Consider the following 24,252-nt stretch of genomic DNA (forward strand, 5'->3'; position numbering starts at 1 on the left):
TAGAGGCATGTACTAACATGCCCTGGGAGACTCTGTCCCCAAAACAAACAAACCAAAAGTAAACAAATGGAAGAGTGGAAGATCACTTGGAGATGGAAGGACTCAGAGTGGCCAAGACAGTTTTAAAAAGAGAACAAAATAGGCCAGTTGGTGGTGGTGCACACCTTTAATCCCAGCACTCAGGGAGGCAGACAGGTGGATCTCTGTGAGTTCAGGCCAGCCTGGTCTACAAGTCCAGGATAGTCAGGGCTACACAGAGAAACCGTGTCTTAAAAAATTCCGAAGGGAGAGAGAAAGTTGGAGAAGTAATGCTTTAAGTTTTGTTTTTTGGGACAGGGTTTCTTTCCTGAGTGCTGGGATGCCTGTCCAGCCCTTAATTTTTAGACAAGGTTTCACTTTGTAGACAAACTGGTTCCAAACTCCCAGTAAACCTCCTGCCTTAGCCTATCAATTGCTAGCAATGCTAGGTGATACAAGCCACTAAGCCTAGCTCTAGTCCATCAATGGCCGACAAGGTGCCTAGACATTTTAACGGAAAAAAGAACAGTTGATTAGATAACTGAATATGCACATGAAAAGGATGAACTTGAACCTCAGCCTCATGGACATACAAAATCAATTCAAGGTAGGTGTGGGGATGATGCTTTTAAATCTAACACTCCGGAAGCAGGGGTGGGTGGATCTCTGTGGCAGCAGAGTGGGACTACACAGCGAGACACTGTTTCAAAAAGAGATAAAAGAGTGAGAGAAAGAAAGAAACGTAAACTAAAGAATAACAATCAAGAGGAAAACGTCTGATGTTGATCTCTGGTCTTGATACATATATGCATAAGTACATATGTACATACATACATACACTCAGGAAGTCAGTTCTCTGCTGAATGGAGAGTTGAAGCCCAAACTGAACTACATGAGATTCTATCTTAAAAAAACAACAAAAAGACCAAGTGCAGTGGCTTGCACCTTTAATCCCAGCACTCGGGAGGCAGAGGCAGGCAGATCTCTGTGAGCTTGAGACCAGCCTAGTTTACAAGCCTTGTTTTTTGTCCTGAGTTCCAGGGCAGCCAGAACTACAAAGAGAGACTCTGTCTCAAAACAAAAACAACAACAAAACAAACAAAACCCCTTCCCAATTCCCCAATGGGAAAACCACATACACAGTGTGGAAAGCTAGCCTTGAGGTCGGATGTGAGAGCATGCATCCTATATTTTCAACATGTGGGGAGCAGAAGCAAGAGGATTAAGACTTCACAACCAGCCTTAGCTACACAGTAGGTTCAAGACTAGCCTAGGCTACTTGAGATACTGCCTCAAGAAGACAAAATGAATAAGTCAGCTAGCTGACTCTTGCAGCTTTGCAGTTCTCAGATTAACTTTCAAGACATAAAGGTTCTTCTGCCCACTTATATGAACATAGTAGGGATGGAAGAGTATACCCAGAGAAGCCGTGCAGACACTGAGGTCTGGGAAGGAAGATTTGAATGTTTCATAATGGGTTCACTAATTTTCTCTTACATTTGTTCTGGGGCTCACAGGCTGGAGTGATACATTGTCTGGCTGTTGTACAAATAAAACCTTTGTGGATATACATATTGAAATGTTTTTCTTTTAAGAATCAAGAAGTGCAGAAATTACTATGAAATTCTGGGTGTTTCTCGCAATGCCAGCGATGAAGAGCTTAAGAAAGCTTACAGGAAGCTTGCCCTCAAGTTTCACCCCGACAAGAACTGCGCTCCTGGAGCAACAGACGCCTTCAAAGGTTTGACCTTGAACCCATGCCTATCTGCCCTTGTGATGTTGGTGGTACAAATTTGTTTGTTTTTAAATTTTAAACTATATTTATCTTAGTAGGAACACATTTGTGGAGGTGAGAGAAGAGCCTTTGAGAATCCGTTTTCCTTCCACTCTATGGGTCCCAGGACTCAAGCTCAAGATTGTCAGGCTTGGCAGCAAGCACCTCCTACCCACTTAGCCATCTTGCAGGCCCAGAAGCAAATAATTTTAGCCTTCTCTGCAGATGGCCTCTTAGACTATAAGCAAGTTATTTTCCTTAACACATGCTTTTGATCTGTTTGAAACAGCTTCTTAATATTCTTGTACCCCTGTCTGGCCTCAAACTCATGGACAGTCCTGCTTCTGCCCTTCAAATGAAAGCCTGGATTTTTACATACTCTTATGCGTGCGTGTGTGTGTGTGTGTGTGTGTGTGTGTGTGTGTGTGTGTGTGTATGCACATGTGCGTGCATGAGCGCATATGTGTGTCCATACGTGTTGTGCTCATGTGTATGTCCATGTGTGTAGAGACCAGAAGACAAATTCAGATGTTGTTTTCCAGATGCCATCCACCCTTGTTTTTGAGACAGGGTCTCTCACTGGCCTTCACGTAGGCTATGCCGGTCATCAAACCTCACAGTATCTCCCTTAGAAGGCTGGGATATAAGCTCGTACCCACAGAGCCTGACTTCTTACATGAGTTCTGGGGATTGAGCTCAGGTCATTATGCTTGCAAGACAAACATTTACTTGTTTGACATCACTTGGCATTCTTTCTCTCTCCCTGCCTCCCTCCACCTCTCTTTCTTTTGACACAGGGTCTCAGTATATACCCTGGGTATCCTAGAACTAGCTCTCTGGAGCAGGATGGTCTTGAACTCAGAGATCTGCATGCCTCTTCCTCCTAAGTGCTGGCTGGAATTAAAAGGCCTGCACCAGCACTGCTCAGTTTGATACGTTCTTTTTTTGTTTTTGTTTTTCTGAGAGAAGGTTTCTCTGTGTAGCCTTGGCTTTCTTGGACTTGCTTTGTAGACCAGACTGGCCTCAAACTCAGAGATCTGCCTGTCTCTGCCTCCCCGAGTGCTGAGATTAGAGGCACGCACCACCACGCCTGGCTATCTAGTGATACATTCTTAATAGTAGTTATTAATAGTTCCCTCCTACCTTCATCTACTATCTACTAACATTGATTTTTTTTTTTTTAAGGAAAAAAGTTGGATTTGTTTTTCATTTCTATAACACTTTTGGGGGGCTTGAATGTTGGCCCAGTGATTAAGAACACTTTTTGCCCTTTTGTTCCTGCAAGACCTGCATTCCTAGCACCTACAATGTGTCTCACAATCATCTGTAACTCAAGTCCTAAAAGATCTGATGCCCTCTTCTGGCCTCAAAGGGAATCAGATGGGGATGTGGTACACATAGATACATGAGGCAAAACACTCACTCACATAAAGTAAAATAAATAAATCTTAAACTAGATTATTTCTAGGGGCGGAGGTTCATTGGTTAACAGCACTGGCTGCTCTTGCAGAGGATAGCACTTTGGGCCCCAGACCCTACGTCAGGTTGCTCTCAGCAGCCTGCAACAGAGGGATTCAATGTGCTCTTTGTTGCTGGGCCATCTCTCTATTCCTGGGTTTCACTTTTTTTGAGACAACGTCTTATTCTGTAGCCCATGGCTGGCCTTGAACTCCAGAATCTCTCATCTGAGGCTCCTGGATGCCAGGATTACAATTGTGCACTATAAGGCCTGGCTTATATGTCTTTATTGTACTAGAAAAAAACCAAAACAAAAAGACCCACAAAACTTTCTGTACTTTGATATTTTGAAAAAGAAGAAAAGAAAAAATGACTTAAACGTCTTTTACATTTATTTTTGTGGGAGTAGGTGTGGGGTGTATAAAGGCCAGAGGACAACTTGCGGGAATTGTTTCTCTCCTTCTAACACATGGGTTCCAAGGATTGAGCTCAGGTCATCTGGCCAGGTGACAAGTGTCCTTACTCACTGAGCCATCTTGAGGGTACCTGAGAAAATTTTAAGTTATTCTTGGGGCAGGAGAGATAGCTCAGTGGTTAAGATCACTGGCTACTCTTTCAGATGACCAAGATTCAGTTCCCAGCACCTACACAGTGGCTCACAACTGTCTGTCACTCCAGCTTCAGGAGATTTAACACCCTCTTCAGGCCTCTGTAGACACTGCACACATGTGGTACCCATAGACAATCAGGCCAAAAACCCATTCACATAAAACAAATAAAATTCTTGTTTGCTTGAGATGTCTGTGTAGCCCTGGCTGACCTGGAATGCACTATGTAGACCAGGTTAGCCTTGAACTACCAAGAGATCTGCTGTCTCTGCTTCCCAGGTATTGAGATTAAGATGTGTGCTACCATGCCCAGCTAAAAATAAATATTTTTTTTAAAAAATATCTTATTTATTTTTACTCTATGTACATTGGTGTTTGACTGCATGTATGTCTATGTGAGGGTGTTGGATCCCCTAGAACTGGCATCATAGATAGTTGTGAGCCGCCATGTGGGTGCTAGGACTTGAACCTGTGTCCTCTAGAAGAGCAGTCAGGGCTCTTAACCGCTGAGCCATCTCTCCAGCCCTAAAAGAAAAGTGGTGGTGGGGGAACTGTATACCATGAGGCCAGCTTCTCTCTTGTGAATCTAGTTCTCAGAGCATTTTGGAGGGGCTTGTGAATCACTCACATTCTCTTCTGTTGTTGTGAGCCCAGCCTTTAATGTCTGAGCCATTTTTCCAGCTTTCCACCTTCTCTTTTATATTCATTCAGACGTCTTCTCACAGACCATTACCATTTTGTGGGGGTAAATCTGTTGCATTTCAAGGGGTGTGCATGCTTAAGCAACCCTGTTTGGGTGCTTTTGTTTGTTTTTCAGCTTAGCTGTTTTCATTGATGCAAACATTAATAGAGCTTTATAGAAGAATCATAACAAAGTATTCCTTCTGACTGTGTTTGTGATTGTGTTGACACCAGCAGGCACCTGAATCACAGAGCACAGGGAGTATGTGTGTGTGTATGATATGGCTGTGAGTGCAAGCACACATGTGCCACAGGGTGTATGTGGAGGGCAAAAGCTCTTCTACTTGCCTATTTTGGCTTTTCTGTGACATGAGCCCAGATTATCCGCAGATTGCCATGTAGGTGGCTTCTTGTATCTCAGGTGCTAGGATTACAGGTACAATGTTTGGTTCTTGCAGGTACATTTCTTAGTTTAAAAAGACTTTTTAAAATGAGCTAAAATAAGGCCTTGGAGATGCTTTTTTTTTTTTTTTTTTTTCTCCAAGCAGAAGGAATTTTGCAGATTATTTTACTTAGGAGATAGTTTTTGTTTGTTTTGTTTTACTTCAACTTAATAGTACAATAGTACTGTGAACTGTTTCAATAACTACTACTCTTTTCTTTCTTTTTGGAAGGGGGGTGGTGGTTTGAGACAGGGTTTTTCTGTGTAGCCCTGACTGTCCTGGAATTTACCCTGTAGATCAGGCCTTGAACTGAGAGATCTGTCTGCCTCCACTGGGGTTAAAGGCATGTGTCACCATGCCTGGCTATAAGTGAAATAAGAACTGTGCTGTGTTTGTTTGTGTGTGTGTATGTGTGTGTTTATCAGATCCTGAGCCACATATAGGAGCTACAGCTCCATCCTCTAGAACACATTTTTAAAAGAATTTTTATTTATGTGTATGTGTGTGCTTCTGTTTGTATGTACACTCTGTGTGTACAGGTGTCCACAGAGGCCAGAACAGAGTGTCAAAACCTAAGAAACTAGAGTTACAGGCCACTGTGAGATACCTTTTATGATGCTAAGAACTGACCCTGGGTTCCATACAGGAGCTCTTAACCTCTGAGCTATCTCTCCAGCTCCCAAATCCCATTTTTTAATAATAGGAATGGTAGGTGTTTCTCCAACATGTCTGAAATTATTGGCAACCTGAGCTAGGGACAGGGTCTCAACTCCAGGATGGCTGGGATGACTCAAGAACTCTTAGTTAATGCTCACTTCAGTAACAATTGCTAGTTGTTAGCATTGTTTCTGGTTTATCAAGACTGAGCAATCTCTGGGGCAAGTCCTTTGAGAGAACTTTGTAGTTCTAAGTGCCTCTCTCTGGAACTCTGAGGCTATCTAGCACCAACTCTGGATTTCAGCTGCAGCTGCAGTAGCTATTGCTGTCACAGTTGCCCTCAGCCAAGGCAAAGACTTGCTTATGTGCTGTTCCTGTTGGTTGCAGCAATAGGAAATGCCTTTGCGGTTCTGAGCAATCCCGACAAGAGACTCCGCTATGATGCGTATGGAGATGAGCAGGTGACTTTCACTGCACCTCGAGCCAGATCTTATCATTACTACAGAGATTTTGAAGCTGACATCTCTCCAGAGGAACTATTTAATGTGTTCTTCGGGGGACATTTCCCTTCAGGTTGGTACCTTTTTTAAAGTTTTGCCTGCGTGTATATCTGTGTACCTTATGCGTGGCTGGTGACAGAGCAGGTCAGAAGAGGGCAACTCTGGGACTGGAATTACGTTTGTGAGTGGCTGTGGGTGCTGGGTCCCCTGGAAGAGCAGTCAGTGCTCTTAGCCACTAAGCCACCTCTTCAGCCCGAAGTTAGTATCTTAGTTATGATTCTTTACACCATTTATTTATGGTTCTTAGCAAACTCTTGAAGATCTGAACAGAAAATATCGGTGCTGGAGAAACAGCAAGACTTTGGAGTGAGCTAAATGGGAGTTTGATGAAGTCTCTAGTCTCTAGTTGTGCATAATTTCGGCCATATCATTTAATTTCTTTCACCGTAGTCACCACCTGAAAAGTGGGGCTGATATTTCACGGCTGATAGGAAACTCAATTATTGCATGCGTGTACACACGCACACTGTAGCACTGTAGATTAACCCAGCACCAGACTGGTTTTGAACCCCTTGTGTAGCCCAAGAAAGTCTTCAACTTGCTGTCCTCCTGCCTCAACCTTTAAAGTAGCTATGATTGTAGACTATACTGCCAGGCCTGGCCAAAGAATTTTTTTTTTACTTTTTATTTTTCATGAGTGTTTTTAAATTGGGGCTTATCATGGGTGAGAACAGTCACCTTAGGGCATGCCCCTCAGGTGCATTATCTATAAACAATTTATAGATCAATAACAAAACTGTTTATAGATCAGTAACAAAATGCCTTTTAAAATTATTTATTTACTTATTTTATGTATATGAGTGCTTTGTCTTCACACGCAACAGAAGAGGGCTTCAGATACTGTTACAGATGGTTTTGAGCCACTGTGTGATTGCTGGGAATTGAACTCAGGACCTCTGGAAGAACAAGCAGTGCTCTTTACCACTGAGCTATCTCTCCAGCCCCAAAATGTCTTTTATTAATATCATCACCAAATTGCAATTACAAAAAAAGTTAGACCTCTCCTCAGCACAAATACTAATAGGGAAAAGAGGAGGCTAGGGGGAGAGGGAGATAAGAGGAAATAGATGTGAATATGGTCAAAATTTGTGGATATACATGCATAGTAACATAACACTAATGTCTCTTGAGATGACTCAGCAGACAAAGGCTCTTCCCACCAAGCCTGAAGACCTGAATTTGATTTCTGGGATCCACATGGTAGGAGGATGGAAACAATTCCCGAAAGTTGTCCTTTGACATGTGCTTTGCATGAATGTACACATGTGCATACATACATGCGCACGCATTTGCAAACACATACTGAATAAATGAATAAATATATTTTAAAAAGTTCTTTAGGAGCTAGGGAGATGGCTCAGTGGTTAAAAGCACTGCCTGTGCTCTCGCTCTCTCTCTCTCTCTCTCTCTCTCTCTCTCTCTTTTGGTGTAGGGTGGGTTTTGAGACAGGGTTTCTCTCTATAGCCCTGGCTGTTCTGGAGTCCCACTGTTGGACCAGGCTGGCTTTGAACTCACAGAAAGATCCACCTGCCTCTGCCTCCCTGAGTGTTGGCATGTACCACCATGCCCAGCTCTGGATGCTCTTAAAAGGACCAAAGTTTAGTTCCCAGTACCCACGTGGCTCACAACCATTTTTAACTCCAGTTCTTGGGGACCTGATACCCTATCCTGGCTTCTGTGGGCACGCCATACACATGATGCACAGACATACATTTAGACAAAATGCCCGTACACATAAAATGAATTATTTTTTAAATGTTCTAATAAATCACTAGCCATAGTGGTATATGCTGGGTATAGTGTGTATACCAGCACTTGATGGGTGAGGAAACCAGAGCATCAGGAGTTCAAGGTCATCCTTCAATACATAGCAAGTTTGAGATTAGCAGGTTTTCATGAGTCACCGTCTCAAACAAAACATAACAGAAGCAAAGAGGGGAGCTGGGGCTCCGTGGTTAAGAGCACTGGCTGCTCTTCCGGAGGACCCAGGCTTGATTCCTAGGACTCACATTTGTGACTACAGTTCCAAGGGACTGGCCTCTGCAGGCATGCATGCAGTGCACATACATACATATAGAGAAAATAAACATGAAAACATAAATAAATCTTTTGTTGTTGTTTTTTGAGATAAGATCTCTCTATGTAGGCCTGGCTATCCTAGAGCTTAAATTCAGTCTGGCCTCAAACTCACAGAGATCTGCCTGCCTTTTCCTTGAGTGGTGGGATTAAAAGTGTGTGAAACCACACCCAGCAACATAAAATAAATAAATCTTTAAAGGAACAAATAAAAACATGTACAAATGGCTCAGCAGTTAAGAGCACTTATCCTTATAAAGGACCTGGATTTGATTTCCAGCACCAACATAGCAGCTCACAACCATCTGTAACTCCATGTCCAGCTATATCTAATCCCCGCTTCAGGCCTCTGTGGGTGCTGCATGCATATAGTACACAGACATACAGGCAAAACACCCTGTCTTAGTTACTGTTTCACTGCTGTAAAGAGACATCATGACCAAAGCAGCTCTTAGAAAGTATTCGATTAAGGGCTTGCTTCTGGTTTCAGAGTGTTAGTCTATGATCATCATGGTAGGAAGTAGACAGGCATGGCGATAGAGCAGTGGCTGAGAGCTTTACATCCTGAGCTGCAGGCAGCAGGCAGGGAGAGAGAGACTGATCCTGGTGTGGGCTTTTGAAACCTCAAATCCTACTCCCACTGATGCACTTCCTTCAACAAGGCCACACCTCCTAAACCTTCCCAAACAGTTCCACACACTGGGGCCCAAACATTCAAATGTTTGAGCCTGTGGGATTCATTCTCATTCAAACACACCCATATACATAAAAATAAAACATCTTTAAAAAAAAAGTCATGGTGAAAACCTTTTTTTTTTATTACAATCAATATGTGCAGCAAAACAAAACCCATGATGTACATCGCAGAGAGCTGGAAGTTGAAAAAGTTAAATGCCAAGAAAATAAGTTGAATTTTTTAGTGTTGCTAGGGATGCAACCCAGAGCCTCCAACATGCTAGGTATGCCCACATGCTGAGCTATGCCCCAGTCCTTTAAACTGAATTATATGAGTGGCTAGTAAAGATGCCAGTTAATACTGGTCACAGAAGCAGACACAAGTATATCAGATAGGATTCATGGCCAAAATACTCTCTGTCTTCTGGCCTTTTCAAGTTTTCCATAAAGTCAGGAGATTGTTATACCTACCATGCCCAGCTGGCTCCCTCCGTGCTCCTACTGCCATATTTTTCTGTTGGGTCCAATAAACAGATGCCTGACATCAGCCTCAGGATCATGACCTTGAAAAGGACAAAAAAGGAACTGCCATCTCATGAACGTTCTCTCCTACTCTCCCTTGCTCCCTCTTCCCCTCTCTAACCACGTCTCTTTTCCAGGAAATATTCACATGTTCTCAAACGTGACAGATGACAGTCACTTTTACCGCAAGCGGCACCGCCATGAAAGGACACAGACACACAAGAGAGAGGAAGAAGACAAACCTCAGGTGCGTGGGGAGTGGAGATCATACATGTGGCCATAGTGAGCATGCTTCTGTGGGGTGAGGAGATCCACTCAGATGGGCCGTGCTGACCTGCTTCATCATGCCTAGCTTGTGGGGCTGTCTTGATTGATTGACCTTTTTTTTTTTTTTTTTTTTTTTAAACTACAGAAAATAAGAATCCCTTAAAAAATATCCAGAACTAGCCAGGTGTTGGTAGGTGCACCATTGATATCAGCGCTCCAGGAGGCAGAAGCAGGCGGATCTTTGTGTGTTTGAGGCCAGCCTGGTCCACAGAGAGAGTTCCAGGACAGCCAAAGCTACACAGAGAAGCCCTGTCTCAAAAAACAAAGAAAACAAAACAACAACAACAAAAAAAAAGCCTCAAAATTTTATGAATTAAAAGGAGTTTAAAGTTAGAAAACAGAGGAGTCTCAGAAAGTTCAAAAGGCAAGAAGTACCGCTGGGATTGAACCAGCTTGTCAGTCTTGGCTGCAAGTGCCTTAACTTGCTGAGCTGTCTTGGTGGCCTCACATGCATGTACACATTCAAAAAGCAGCAATAAATACTATGCCTCTGGCTGGTCCCTGAGAGGATGTGTCCTTTCTCCAAACAGTAGTTAATAAAGGAGGGGATGAAGCTCGACCCTACATTGTCAAGGAAGAATGTGATCATTTCTGATAGGAGTTAGATGTCATCGGTGCCACAGGACAGCTGTGGCTGAGTAAGAGTTGCTTAACACCAGCCACTCCTGGAGCCCAGTCCCTCTGTAGCAGAATGACCTAGAAGTGTAAGGGACAGAGGGCTTATGGACAGTCAGTGCAGATTGGAGGGGCTTCCTTTAGCCTCTTATCAGAGAGAAAATGTGTTGTTTGCTTTGAAGATGAAATGAAACCTTTTTGGCAAACCTTGGCTTTATGGCCGTTCCTGTGCAGTGCATTAAGTCATAACCCATAACCCTGTGGAACCTGAGTCTCAGGCACCCTCTGCTCTCTTGCAGTCGCCGTATTCCGCGTTTGTTCAGCTGCTTCCAGTCCTGGTGATTGTGATCATCTCTGCCATCACTCAGCTGCTGGCTGCCAACCCCCCATATAGCCTATTCTACAAATCGTAAGTGGAATATTCCTAATTTTTTGTCAGTAACAGTCTGAAAGACGAAAGACTTCAGGTTTTGCTGATTCATGCTGACATTTAATTTCACCTTCCACTGTGGTTATTATTTCAAGGACTAGCCATTCAGAGTTTCTCTAGTGTTTTCTGTGGAGGCGAGAAATACTAAATTTAGGTATTTGGAAACAATTAATGTAAACTAAAAGGAACAGCCCAGCAGTAATAATGTGGTTTTAGGAGAAGGATTATTCTGTTACACAGTGACACCCTCTGGTCAACTGGAAAACAGTCAGAATTGGGTTAGAAGGATCAACCTAATAATTTGGGATTCATAGCAAATCTTTCTCACCATGGTGGAGTTAGAAAGGACCCTAATGAAGGCGGGAGTGCTGTCTCACACCTGCAGTCCAGCACTGAGTAAGCAGGGACAAAGGATTGCCATGATTCCAGGCCAGCCTAAACGCGAAAGGGGGGGGGGGGCGTGGAGGGGGTAGGAAAGAGAGGAAGAGGGAGGGAAGGAGAGAAAAGGAAGAGGGAAGAAGGGAGGGCTGGTTGTGATAACTACGGCTGGAATGATAGACACTAGGACCTGGTGATTAAAAAAAAAAATTAATTACAAGAAGAGTTGGAGAGATAGCTCAGAGGTCAAGAGTACTAGTTGCTTTAGCAGACGACCGGGTGGGTCAGAACCATTCATAACTCCAGTTCCAGGGGATCTGATGCCCTATTCTGGTGTCTGCAGTCATCAGGCATGCAAATAGTTCACAGACATACATGCAGGCAAAATACTCATACACATAAAATTTAAATTGATTAAAAAAAGTTGCAAGGAGGGACATTTGTTGCCCATAAGTGATGTTTGGAATTCTGGAACTTTTCAGAGGGTATATAAATTTGAGAGTCTGGATGTGGGTGGGTGATGGGTGGTTGCTGTTGGCTGCTATTGGTTGTTGTTGGTCATAGTTTGCTAAGTAGTCACTAGCAAAGAAATGAGAAGAATAAATTAGATAGTCTTACATTCAGGATTAAACTTGCTCCAAGAAACTTGATGCCCCTAATCAACAGGAAGTAGTCTAATGATAACATTGCCCCTTTCCCATCTATCTTTTCTTCTCTCCTATCTAGTGTTAGGGGATTGAAAAGGTGGGAAAGGGTAGAGAAGGGTGGAGGGAAGAAGAGCCTGCAAAGTAGCCAACGCTGGCTGCAGGTGACTCTTTGTAAAGAATGAACTAAATGATGGGGCTGCGTTGGTCCTCACTACCAGATTGCTTGCTTGGTGTGTACGCTGGCCAGAGCCAAGAGTGAGAGTGTTCTCACTCCAAGCTGATGTGTTCCGCTCTGTTTCAGAACCTTGGGCTACACCATTTCTAGAGAAACGCAGAACTTGCAGGTGCCTTACTTTGTGGATAAAAACTTCGACAAGGCCTACAAAGGGGCTTCTCTTCGTGACCTGGAGAAAACAATAGAGAAAGATTATATCGATTACACCCAGACAAGTTGTTGGAAGGAGAAACAGCAAAGTAAGTAAGGCCACACAGGCTTTCACTGGTGGCCATGACTTCCCTCTGAGAGGTCTCCCAGCTTCCTGATCCCGCTAGTCTGCTGGTTTGGGTCATGAGAACAAGCACCCACTCAGATATTATAGCATAGAAGGATTGGGAAAGTTAGAAACTCAGGCGTCTTTGTATTTACCTGTTATATTCTCTTTTTCCTCATGAATAGGGATGGTAGGGGGGCTTACTACATAGCCCTACCTGACATAGAGCTCTCTGCGTGGACCAGGCTGGTCTCACAAAGATCTGCCTGCCTCTGACTCTACTGCTCTGCAGTCCTTATTTTCTGATCCTCCTGAGAACTTAGATTATAGATATATGTTAGCTCTCCCATCTTACTGCCTGTGTTTTTTCTGGAGAGATGACTCAGAGGTTAAGAGCACTGGTTAAGAACACTTCCAAAAAAAAAAAAAAAAGAACACTTCCAAAGGCCCTGAGTTCAATTTCCAGCAACCACGTGATGGCTCACAAACATCTGGTACCCTCTTCTGGTGTGCAGGCAGAACACTATATAAATAATAAATAAATAAATCTTTAAAAAAAAATTACATGTAACTGTGCCTAGTGTTGCCTGCCTGTAATCCCAGCACTTGGGAGGCAGAGGCAGGCGGATCACTGTGAGTTCGAGGTAGCCCGGTCTACAAAGTGAGTCTAGGACAGCCAAGGCTACACAGAGAAACCCTGTCTCAAAAAACAAACAAACAAAAACCAAACACCCCCCCCCAAAAAAAAAAGGAGGAGGAAGAGGAGAAGAGGAAGAAGAAAAGGAGAAGGAAAGAAGAAAAAAGCAGTAGTAGTTGTTGCAGCTGGCATGGAGTTTGGTGCCCCTCACTTTTCGTTGCTTCTGAGTGCATAGAAGGAGCGTGGCCTCTTGGGTCTGGCTTTTCAGTGGGCGGAGTATGAACAGATCTTCCTTCCCTTTCCCTCCCAGAGCTCAGTGAGTGACAGTGTCTGCACTTGCTTACAGCCCTAGCTGTTACTGGGGAGTGCTGGGAGGAGTGTTAGCCCTGTCTCAGCCAGCCCCTCAAGACACACACACACACACACACACACACACACACACACACACACACACTAACTGCATTTTGGCTTTGAGAACTAGGCTTTGGTTGTTTTTGTTTTCAAAGCCAACCTTAACTCATCTTTTAAACTTTATTACTAATGTCTTTAAATGTGTACTGATACAATTAGGTCCTTGGTCCTGGTGCTTATAAGCCCTTGCTGACCTGTCACGTGCCCCTACCTCCACTGAGCTAACCTGCTCTTCCGCTGGGTTCCTAAGGCACTTTGTTCTTCCTGCTAGTGCAGTACTGCTCACGAGCTTTACACGTGGGTTCCCTGTGCAGGGCTCCTGGCCCTGGGGAGGAGACTGTGTCATGCTAATTCTGTGTCCTGAGCTGTTCTGGGTTCAGAACAAGTGCTCTGGGTTATTAGAGAAGATTCCTACACTGGAAATGAGTGAGCTGATGAGAAGGGTAACAGATCAGTGTGCTGTCTTATCCCTTTCCCTCAGGGAACTTGCCTCTGCCTTGTTTCTACAGGGCAAAGCCTAGCTATCTCCTCAAATTAGGGCCAGTTAAACAGGAGGACGAATTTGCTTTTAACCTCCCTCATTGTTAAATTAGGGTGTATTTTTGCTGTTGTTGTTGTTCATCTGGTTGTTTTTTTTTTGAGACAGTGTCTCACTATGTTGCTTGGCTCCCCTGCAACTCACTGTGCAGACAAGGCTGTTGAAATTAGATTTTCTCTTTTAAAAACCAGAGAGGAGCGCTGGATGTGGTGGTGTAGGCCTGTCATCCCAGCAAGTGGGAGGCACAGATAGGAAGATTTTGAGTTTAAGATCAGACTGAGCTACATAGTAAGACTCTGTCTTGGGGGAAAAAATTAGGCTGATGAGATGGGTCAGTGGGTAGAGGCAATTGACACTAAGCCTGACCTGAGTTCAATCCATGACCCAGAAGTAGAAAGAACTGATTTCCAAGCCGGACACGGTGGTGCACACCTATAATCCCAGCTTTTGGAAGGCAGAGACAGGCAGATCTCTGTGAGTTCAAGGCCAGCCTGGTCTATAAAGTGAGTCTAGGACAGCCAAGGCTACACAGAGAAAACCCTGTTTCGGGAGAGAGGAGAGAACTGACTTCCAAAGTCGTTCTTTGACTATCACATACAGGTTATAATACATTCATGAGGGTGCACACACACACACAAATAAATAGGGGGAATTAAACAAAAACAAAAGGCCAGGTACTGGTGGTGAATGCCTTTAATCCTAGCACTTGGGAGGCAGAGGTAGGCAGATCCCTGAGTTCAAGGCCTGGTCTACAGAGCAAGTTCCAGGACAGCCAGGGCTACACAAAGAAACCCTGTCTCAAAAGCCAAAGGAAAGGAAAGAAAGAAAGAGAGAGGAAAGAATTAGGAACAAATTGGTATATAGTTTAGTCTCAAACTCACAGAGATTTACCTGCCTCTGCCTTCAAGTGTTGGCCTAAAGGTGTTCCCAGCATGGGGAAAGAATTTAGGAGCAAGAATCTGTGAGGATCTGAATCAGACAAAAGGTACAGTAATACACCCTAAGTGTCCCTTTTGTGCTGGGCACCAGAATGGTTTGAATGTATTGCTTTCTGCTGGAGCTACATCAAATCTGTATTTTGTATTCTTTGGGCCCTTACACACAGAAGCACACATATACATAAACCACACACACACATGTGCACATGTTCCATACTCTGCTCTGGCATTGAGATGCTGACTATGCAAAGAGGTTAAAGACTGTACTAGAAGTGGTGCCTAGGCTTTTGTTCCCCACTACATGAGGCCTGTTCAGATCTGTGGCCCTCTTCAGGTCCAAGTGAAATTTTTATGAGAGCTACACCTGGTAGAATAGACTTGTAATCCTATCCTGTAATCTCTTGAGAAACTAAAGCAGGAGGATCACAAATTCAGGGCCTGCCATGGCTTGAGAGTGAGTTCACAGCTAGCCTGGGCAACTTAGTAAACCCCATAGCAAATATTAAAAAAAAAAAAAAAAAAAAGAACTCAGGGTATGGTTCATGCCTAGCATACATGAAGTACTAGGATCTATCTTCAGTTAAAAATACACACATACAGCCAGGCAGTGGTGGCACACACTGTTAATCCAAGCTCTCAGGAGACAGAGGCAGGCAGATCTCTGTGAGTTTGAGGCCAGCCTGGTTTACATTTTGAGTCCAAGACAGCCAGAGCAGCACAGAGAAACCCTGTCTCAAAAAACCAGACACACACACATGCACACACATGTAAGCAAATCCATTGAATGAGCCTGATGTATGCAACTCACCAGTTGTGAATGGAGGTTGTCACCTCATCCCCTGTAAAATCTATTCATAGCATTTAAACACAATGGTTCTGAGGAGCCTCCACACCACCCAAGTGCCATTTGAGAGCAGGCAGCACCTGCCCTCTGAATCCAGCAGCAAGTGCAGCCAGAAAGGTTAAATTTAGCACTTTGAGGTTGTAAAAATAAACTCACTTGAGAACAAAGTTCAGTCTTGGCAAAATACCAAATGGAAATTGTATTAAGACTAGCCATTGTCTTTGAAAATCTTACTTATTCCTTTTATTTGCTTTTCCTTGGAGTGCCTATTATGGGTGATATTTTTATGATTAATCCTTTACTACGGATGATAATAGTCCTGTTTACTCATTCATGGATAGATCTGCGTATTATACATACTGCCAGGGAAAGTGGCTGTGTCACTGTGCTGGGCGAGATTATTGTAACAGGCAAGACCTGCCTCCTGGGCTGGTCCAGCAGAGCTGAGTGAAGAGCTGGCCATGAATGAACACTTCTTTCCACACCCCTGAGCAGGATAACAGAGCTGGTGGAATCCTAAGCTTTGAAGTAGGGGGGGGGAAATCATTTCCTACCAAAAGGTTGTGTGGTGTGGGTGTAGCTTAGAAGAGTGAACACTGGATTCCTGGTGAAATCTAAGCATGCACAGCCTCACACAGTAGAAAAAGGACAGTGGCCCTGGAACCAGGTCCTGGATAGTTACAATTGAAGGGAACATTTTGTTAAGAGGAAAAGGTATTTTCTTAAGTTTGTTCCTCCCAAAGCCTTTTTATTGTATTCATTTTATTTGTTTTAATTATTTTTTTGTTTGTTTTTTTTGAGACAGGGTCTCTCTGTGTAGCCTTAGCTGTCCCGGACTTGCTTTGTAGACCAGGCTGGCCTCGAACTCACAGAGGTCTGCCTGCCTCTGCCTCTGGGATTACAGGTATGTGCCACTGTGCCTGCCTACCCAAAGACTTTTTTCTTTTGTTTTACTTATAAGTTACTGAAAAACAAACAAAACAAAACAAAAGAAGCAACCAAACGAACAAATTCTTGAGTGTTGGGGCTGGAGAGATGGCTCATGTTAAGAGCACTCACTGTCCTTCAAAGGACTCCAGCTCCGGAGTCTCAGCCCCTGCTCTGACGTCCACAGGCTCACGCCTGCACGCAGAGTACATGTATACACTCACATATACACATAAAATACTTTTTTAAGATTCTTTCATTTAATTTTGTATGTGAGTGTCTTATCTGCATGCATGTCTATGCACCACATGTGTGCTTGGTACCTGCAGAGGTTAGAAGAGGGCATTGCATACCCTGAAACTAGAGGTATGGATGATTGTGAGCCACCATGTGTGTGCTGGCAAACCGAACCCAGGTTCTCTACCAGAGCAATAAGTTCTTAACCACTGAGCCGTCTCTCCATCCCCTAAAATATTTTTTAAGTTACTGAATGTTAACATAGTTTGTTAGAAGTAACATACTCTTTGAACAGACCCTTGGCTTGTGGCATGGCGGAAGGAGAGCAGGCATATTTCTTTGAAGCACTGACCTTGTGCCAAAGCAGGTTGTCTGACTCAGTTTCACTGAGCTTTGTGAAATCAATCCATGTCTTATGTGAAAGATATCTTTCTTCAGCTGGTTATAGTGGCTGTCAGGACAGAAAATACTAAGAATCATTAGTGTCTACTGTCTTCTGGATGAGGAGTTCAGAGAATGAGACATCTAAAAGGTCAAAACAGCATAAGGAACTGGGTGGTGGCGGCGGAGATGCATGCCTTTAGTCCCAGCTCTCAGGAGGCAGAGGCAGGCAGATCTCTGAGTTCCAAGACAGCCTGGTCTACAGAGTGAGTTCCAGGACAGCCAGGGTTACAGAGAGAAACCTGTCTCTAAAATACAAAAACAAAAAAATCAAAGCAGCAGCATAAGGAGATTGTTCTGGTGAAGGCAGAAGCATATCTGTTCTGCAGCTGTGACTCTGAAGAAGCAGGTGCAGACTGATTTCACAAAGCCTCCCCACCTGCCGGAGAAGCCCTGGAAAGGAGTGCTGAGCACGCAGTGGGGCAAAGGAGCCAAAGTTTAACACTTGAGTGCAGTGCGCAATCCGTCCTCCACGAAGCCCCATCACCTGCAAGGTCCTGGCTAGCGGCACTGTGGGCACCCGCACGAAGGGTGAGAGCACATTGTTCTGCAGCCTGGGAGGCCCACTGCCTGCCAAGCCACTGCCTGGCCGGAGTCCAGGCCCTGCAGCCCGATTGTACAGGGAGGGTTCTCAGGGTTATCTACCCCTCACCCTGGAGTTCTGGGCTTCTTCTGCACTTTGGGCCTTACTTGGTGAATCATTGTGAGCAGAAATGCCAGGCAGTGTTTTGTGTTGATGGAATATTATTCAGAAGTCCATGGTATTGTTCCTCCTGGATGAATGCTAAATCCTGTGTCCTGGTAGTTTACTGATTAATCAGACAGCTTCGTCTTGTTCAGCCAAGAGAAACAAAACCTGTCAGCAAGGTGATTAAAAATGAAAGGCCTTTTTTCAAAGTGATTAAAATAGTGTTTTCATAAGCAGGGTCCCTTAAAAAAGCTGCCTGCTGTTGGAGACTTTCAGAAGCCACGAAGCCGATCCAAGCATGCCATCCTATTAATATGTGATACTCATGTCTCCAAAGGTGCATTTCAGGAGCTCCCCCCTAAGAATGAGCAACTTACAAGAGAATAAAAACTTAGACCAAACACCGTGGAGTTGAGAAACACAGCAGAAATTATATTCCAGTTAAAAATAGAATGGCCTTCTTAATCATGAGGAGAAAATGGTATTTATTTGGTCAAAGAGCCAGACAACTGGGTCAAAATGATTTGACTTTTGGAAGAGCCATTTGAGTTGGTGACCCCCATATGTGCTAAGGGGATGAAGAGAGCCGCTAGCCTTCTGTAGATGCCCACCTACCAGAGTAGGCTCTGCATCACGTGTGACTCCTGAGTCTGCAGTACTGAGGGTAGAATGTAGCAGCTGTCTTTATCCAGATGACAAGAATGGGCGATTGGGCTCCAGTCTCTCCAACTGCCATCTCATCACCACTGGTAGCAAGGCTGTGGTGATCTCCTCTTTCTGCACATGTGCAAGCTTCCCATGCCTTTGCCAAGTGTTTGTTGATAAAAATGAAGCCTAGTATTTCTGTAGCATAGCACCGACTACAGTGCTCTCAGGTCCCAGATGGCCTTAACTCGCAGACCCAACAGGTACCTCTAGGGTAGAGGAGTAACTGTTGCCCAGATGGATTAGAGCAAAGTAGCATGACAGCAAGGCCATTTGAACCTAGAAAGACTGAAGGGAAGGAGGTGTTCAGTCTTAATGAACCTGTTGTGTCTTTCAGAGTCGGAGCTGACCAACTTGGCAGGGCTGTACAGAGATGAGCGACTTCGGCAGAAAGCGGAGTCGATGAAACTCGAGAACTGTGAGAAACTTTCCAAGCTCATCGGTCTCCGAAGGGGTGGCTGAGAGGACCATGCCCTGCTCAGGGTGGGCTTTCTTACCTGTTACTTTTACATTGCAAATTCCACTGTATAATACAAGTTAGGAAACGGTGAGCGTGCTACTACCTGCTGACTTTGTTGGGCAGAGCTGCAGCAGATGGAGCTACATCTGTCCCCACCCGGTTCTTCGCCAGGCTAGGCTCCCAGGGCAGGAACACTGTCTGAGTTACACAAATGGTAAATTTTGGACCCAGCTCCTCCGTGAACATAGGCCAGGGCATTCCAGAGAAGGTCCACCTTTCTTTCTTCATCCTCTCCGCAGCAAAAGCCCACTACCAAGGTACCTCCAGGCATCGCCAGTGCGCTTCAGGGTATTGATGGTGTCTACCAAGAACTAGACCTCTCCCTGCTGCAAAAATCACCATCTTTTCAGTTTTCCCATTCCCTAAGGACAGCATAGAGAAATGGAATTATTTAGGCAATTCTTCAGTGTTGTCCATATTTCTGTTGAGTCAGGAACATGAGCAAATTGCCTGATTTGATTTTTTTTTTTTTCTTTTTTGAGAGAAGGGCTTATTCTGTAGCTCAGACTAGCCTGGAACTCACTGTATAGTCCAAGCTGGCCTTGAATTTGCAACGATCCTGCTGTCTGAGTCTCTTGAGTGCTGGAATAACAGGTATGAGCCACCATACCCAGTGAGGTTCCTTTTATTTCCTTAGTCATCTCTTTGAGAAGGTCTGGAAAGTAATACCTGTTGAGCAGGCTGGACATGGTGGCACACACCTTCAATCTTAGCACTCAGGAGGCAAAGGCATGGCAGCCTGGACTACACTGCAAGTTCTAGACCAGCCAGTTACATAATGCGACCTTGCCTCAAAAAAAAGAAACAAAACAAACAAACAAACAAACAAATGTGTTGCTGTAAAACAGTTCAGTGGCCAGTTCTTCAGCAGCAGGAAGCAGGGGTAAGGGAGAAGGTAAAATACAAGACTGTCAGATCCTCAGTGTCGATTCTCCATGCATCTCAGAACTGGAGAGCATTCTCTGTGTCGCTTCCCCTTTAACTCATCATTTAGTATTGTAAGTCATGGTGAGCACAAGTATGCACAGAAGTGCAGTAGTCAGACCCAAAAGGAGGCACAGGCAGAGACACGAAGGGAGGGAGGAGCCTGTCTGTGGCGTGGAGGGCTAATGTCAGCCTTAGTTGTCACTTTGAGTCAGTACCCTTGCACATCTTCCTTTCATTCAGTGTTTTTGGAGTGCCTACTACAAAGCAATTGCTTTCATGTGGGTTTTTATTTTGTGGTTTTGTTTCTGGTTTTTTTTTTTCTTTCTTTTCTTTTGTTTCTGTGGTTTCTTTCTTTCGTTCTTTCTTTCTGTAAAGATTTATTTATTTGTTATGTATACACTGTTCTGTCTGCATGTACACCTGTGCACCAGAAGAGGGCATCAGATCTCATTACAGATGGTTGTGAGCCACCATGTGGTTGCTGGGAATTGAACTCAAGACCTTTGGAAGAGCAGCAGCCAGTGTACCTAACCTCTGAGCCATCTCCAGCCCGTTTCTGTTTTTTTACTTATGCCTCCTCACAATTTATAAAGCCAGTGCTTTACCTTATTCATGAATCAGAACACTGGCCAGAGAGGATGAATAGTTGACCTAGGTCATATGGTTAGGTAAGGAAGTACGAAATGTGAGAGATCATACTCTTTCTCAGGTGATTCTAGCCAGGTTGGCAAAGCAGAGATTTTTTTCCTCGGATGCCTCTGTCCTCCAGGACACCTTCGCCCCCAACTTGCATCCTTTCCATGGTACTCTTACATCCCTTCAGGGCTGCTTCCCTGCTAGGCTTTTAGAAGGACCAGAGCTGGACAGATGGCTCAGCCATTAAAGCTGCTCTTCCAGAGGATTCAGGTTCAATTCCCAGCACCCAGGTGGCAGCTCCCAATGTTCTGTAACTCCAATTCCAAAGGACCTAACTCCCTCTTCTGGCCTTTACAGGCACTGAGTGCACCTGGTGCACAGAAATACATTCAGACAAAATACCCATATATATTTTCTAAAAAGCAGGACCCTTAGGCCAGGCTTGGTGGTGCATTCCTTTAATCCCAGAAATCAGGAGGCAGAAGCAGTTGTATCCCTGTGAGTTTGACACCACTACAAATTGAGTACCAGGACAGCCAGTGCTACACAAGCAACCTTGTCTCAAAAAACAAACACACAAACAAACAAACAAAAAACAGGGCCCTTGATACAAATCTTCAGAGGCAGAAAAAGCAACTGTTCCTATTTCTAAGTCATTGATTGCCTAGGCTGTGTGGTTGGGCCTTCTTGTGGAGGGCTGAGTCAGACTTCAGTTTCTGAGTGCCCAGATTATCAAGACTGAATTTGAACAGACCAGTAGGTGACTGGTTTATAGTCCATGTAGTTTTTCTTTTCTTCTTAGATAGGGTCTCATGTATCCCAGACTGGCCTCAAAAACCTTGACTTGGTTTGGGGATTAAGGGGGGAAGGTAGTTTGAAACAGGGTTTTTTGTTTTGCTTTTGTTTGTGTGTTTGTATGTGTGTGTAGCTTTGGCTGCCCTAGAACTTCTCTGTGGACCAGGCTAACCTCGAACTCAGAGATCTGCCTGTCTCTGCCTTCTGAGTGCTGGGATTAAAGGCCCAGCTCTTTTGTGTTGTTTGTATTTTGACAGGGTTTCTCTGCGTAGCCCTGGCTGTCCTGTAACTCACTCTGTAAGTCAGGCTGGCCTCGAACTCAGGGGTCCATTTGCCTCTGCTTTCAGAATGCTGGGATTTAAGGAGGTGTGTGCCACCACCACCTGAAACCTTGAACTTTGGATCCTCTGCCTCTACCTCCTGGATGCTAGTCACTCCTGGCTTATGTGGTGCTGGGGAATGAACCCAAAGCTTTGTGCATGCTGGCCTGCTGAACTATGTCCCGAGACTTATCTTCTAATTTTTTGAGAATCTCTTTAAGCTATGAATAGCAGGGAATTTATTTTGTAAAATGTGCCAGGCATGGTGGCATATACCTTTAAACCCAACTCCCTGGATATAGAGGCAGATGGATTACTGTGAATTCAAGGCCAGCCTGTTGTACATAGCAAGTTCAGAGTGAAACCCTGTCTTGAAACATACATTTTAAAATGTACCCATAAACCAAATAAGCTTATGGAAAGTTCCTAGACATGAAAAAATAAAAGCTGTCCTCTCCCAGCCTCAGCCTCAGCCAGAAAGTAGACCATCATGAAACTGGTCTGGCAGGGTATAAACCCCTCTGCCTAGATGCCCTTGAATAGTTCTGCAGATCTCATGGAAGTGATTGAGCTACCTGTAATGATGACACCAGAGACAATAACTCAGCTGCATTAAATGTCACAACGATTGTCTGTTCCTATAGCCTGGTAGCACTGTTTCCTGGCAGACTACAGTACTCGTGTCTTGTTTCCTCAAGAGAACTGTATTTGCTTCTGTTAACTTTTATAGTCTAATCTATTTGGCACTATCTAGAATAGTGTTACACTCTTAAGTCCTTCCTTGCTTATAATTTAGATACGTTGTGTGCTTATTGGCAAAGCAAGCTTTGTCCTCTTGCCTACATCTTGGGGGAGATTTCCTATCAGTGTAAACCCTTTAGCCATGGCTGTTCTTCCTGTCACTGTGGCTCACAGCTTGAGACCACAGAATAGAGACTGCGATGGGAGTGAAGTTAAGACACAGGACTCAGGGCTCACACAGGATCAGAAACTGCCATTCAAATGAGGTGCTGTCTTTAGTGAGAGGGAGACAGAAAATCCTCCTTGTAAGGAACAGCAGAGCTTGAAGGAGCCTGTGACCTTGTTCATCACTCAAGCCAGGAAAACATCTAAGCTCCATTGATCAGCTCCAGGCTGACAGCTTGGGAGAAGTGACCGGTAAGAAAATAGCATTGCTGTGCATGCTTCTGGGAACTATTAGAATTTACAAGACATGCCGAACCCTGCTGGAGCCAGGGCCAGCAGGCTGGCTGAGCTGTGTGCAGTTCTCATTCTCACCTTTATTCTCCTCACAACTGGCACTGCCAGGAGGCACCTGGGGAATCCCAACAGGTTCTCGTTGCAACTGGCCTACATGACCAATCCGTTGTCTCTGCATGCACTGCTCCTCACAGGAGCTGGCTTTTAATTATTTTTCATGTAAGGTGTTAGATTGCTGTCCGATATATTTATTTTGGGAAAGGGCCAAGTTAGTATACATCTTAATGTTTGGGCCTGCACTGTTGATACCTCATGCAGTATCGAGTAACTGTTATAGACTGAGTCTACATTTGCATCACACTCAGTTTTTAGAGGTAGAGATAGAAGTGCTCTGTGACCAGAGTGAGGAATGACACATGTGAAATTAGTTGGCAGTGAAAAATGCTGAGAAATCTGGCCACCTGATCCATTGCATCTAGAGTGAGTGTATTTTACAAAGTGAACATTAAACAATTTTACATACAGAATGTGACCTTGTGGCTTTTCTTTGTTCGGCCTTTGCATGAAGTCCTCAGATACTAAATATGCTTGGAGCCACTGTGGACTAAAGATGGTACTGTGGAATAATTTGTGTTTAAAACAACACATAATACTAATGGCATGGATTCACATTTGTTCTTTTTGTTTTGTTTCAAGACAGTGTTCTGAGCCAGGTGCAGTGGCCCACGCCTGTAATCCCAGCTCTTGGGGAGGAAGAGGCAGGTGGATCTCCGTGAGTCTGAGGCCAGCCTGGTCTACGAAGTGAGTCCAGGACAACCAAGGCTACATAGAGAAACCCTGTCTCAAACAAACAAGACCCAAAGCTATAAAAATAAAAATAACAATACAGTGATCTGCCTGCCTCTGCCTCTCAAGTGCTGGAATTAAAGGCGTGTGTCACCACTGCGTGGTTAAGGATTTCTTTTATATTTTTCCCTTTTAATTGTTTTATATATGAGTCTATAGTGCCCTTGGAGGCCAGAAAAGTGAGTGTGAGCCATCATGTGGGAGATGGGAACAGAACCTGGGTTCTCTGCAAGAGCAATAAGTAGAGGCTGGAGAGATAGTTTAGCAGTTAAGAGCACTGTC

The 24,252-nt window shown here is 44.3% G+C and overlaps 1 protein-coding gene across 2 annotated transcripts in view; it reads left to right on the plus strand.

Moving 5' to 3' along the window:
* Positions 1–24,016, plus strand: part of Dnajc18 (DnaJ heat shock protein family (Hsp40) member C18) — a 28,150-nt gene extending 4,134 nt beyond the window's left edge. The window contains exons 3-9 of one of the 2 annotated variants that reach the window (XM_055625515.1): positions 1,614–1,759; positions 6,027–6,212; positions 9,610–9,719; positions 10,714–10,823; positions 12,171–12,343; positions 19,064–19,209; positions 23,821–24,016. In XM_055625515.1, the coding sequence (XP_055481490.1) occupies positions 1,614–1,759; positions 6,027–6,212; positions 9,610–9,719; positions 10,714–10,823; positions 12,171–12,343; positions 19,064–19,188 (850 nt within the window). In that variant the 3' untranslated portion in view covers positions 19,189–19,209; positions 23,821–24,016. Of the gene's footprint in view, positions 1–1,613; positions 1,760–6,026; positions 6,213–9,609; positions 9,720–10,713; positions 10,824–12,170; positions 12,344–19,063; positions 23,652–23,820 lie in introns of those variants that run through there. The other variant, XM_055625514.1, reaches the window with a different exon arrangement.
* The last annotated feature ends 236 nt before the right edge of the window (positions 24,017–24,252 follow it).

Source organism: Psammomys obesus, unplaced genomic scaffold (assembly GCF_907164565.1).
Source record: "Psammomys obesus unplaced genomic scaffold, mPsaObe1.curated_primary_1811, whole genome shotgun sequence".
NCBI classification, from domain to species: Eukaryota; Metazoa; Chordata; class Mammalia; order Rodentia; family Muridae; genus Psammomys; species Psammomys obesus.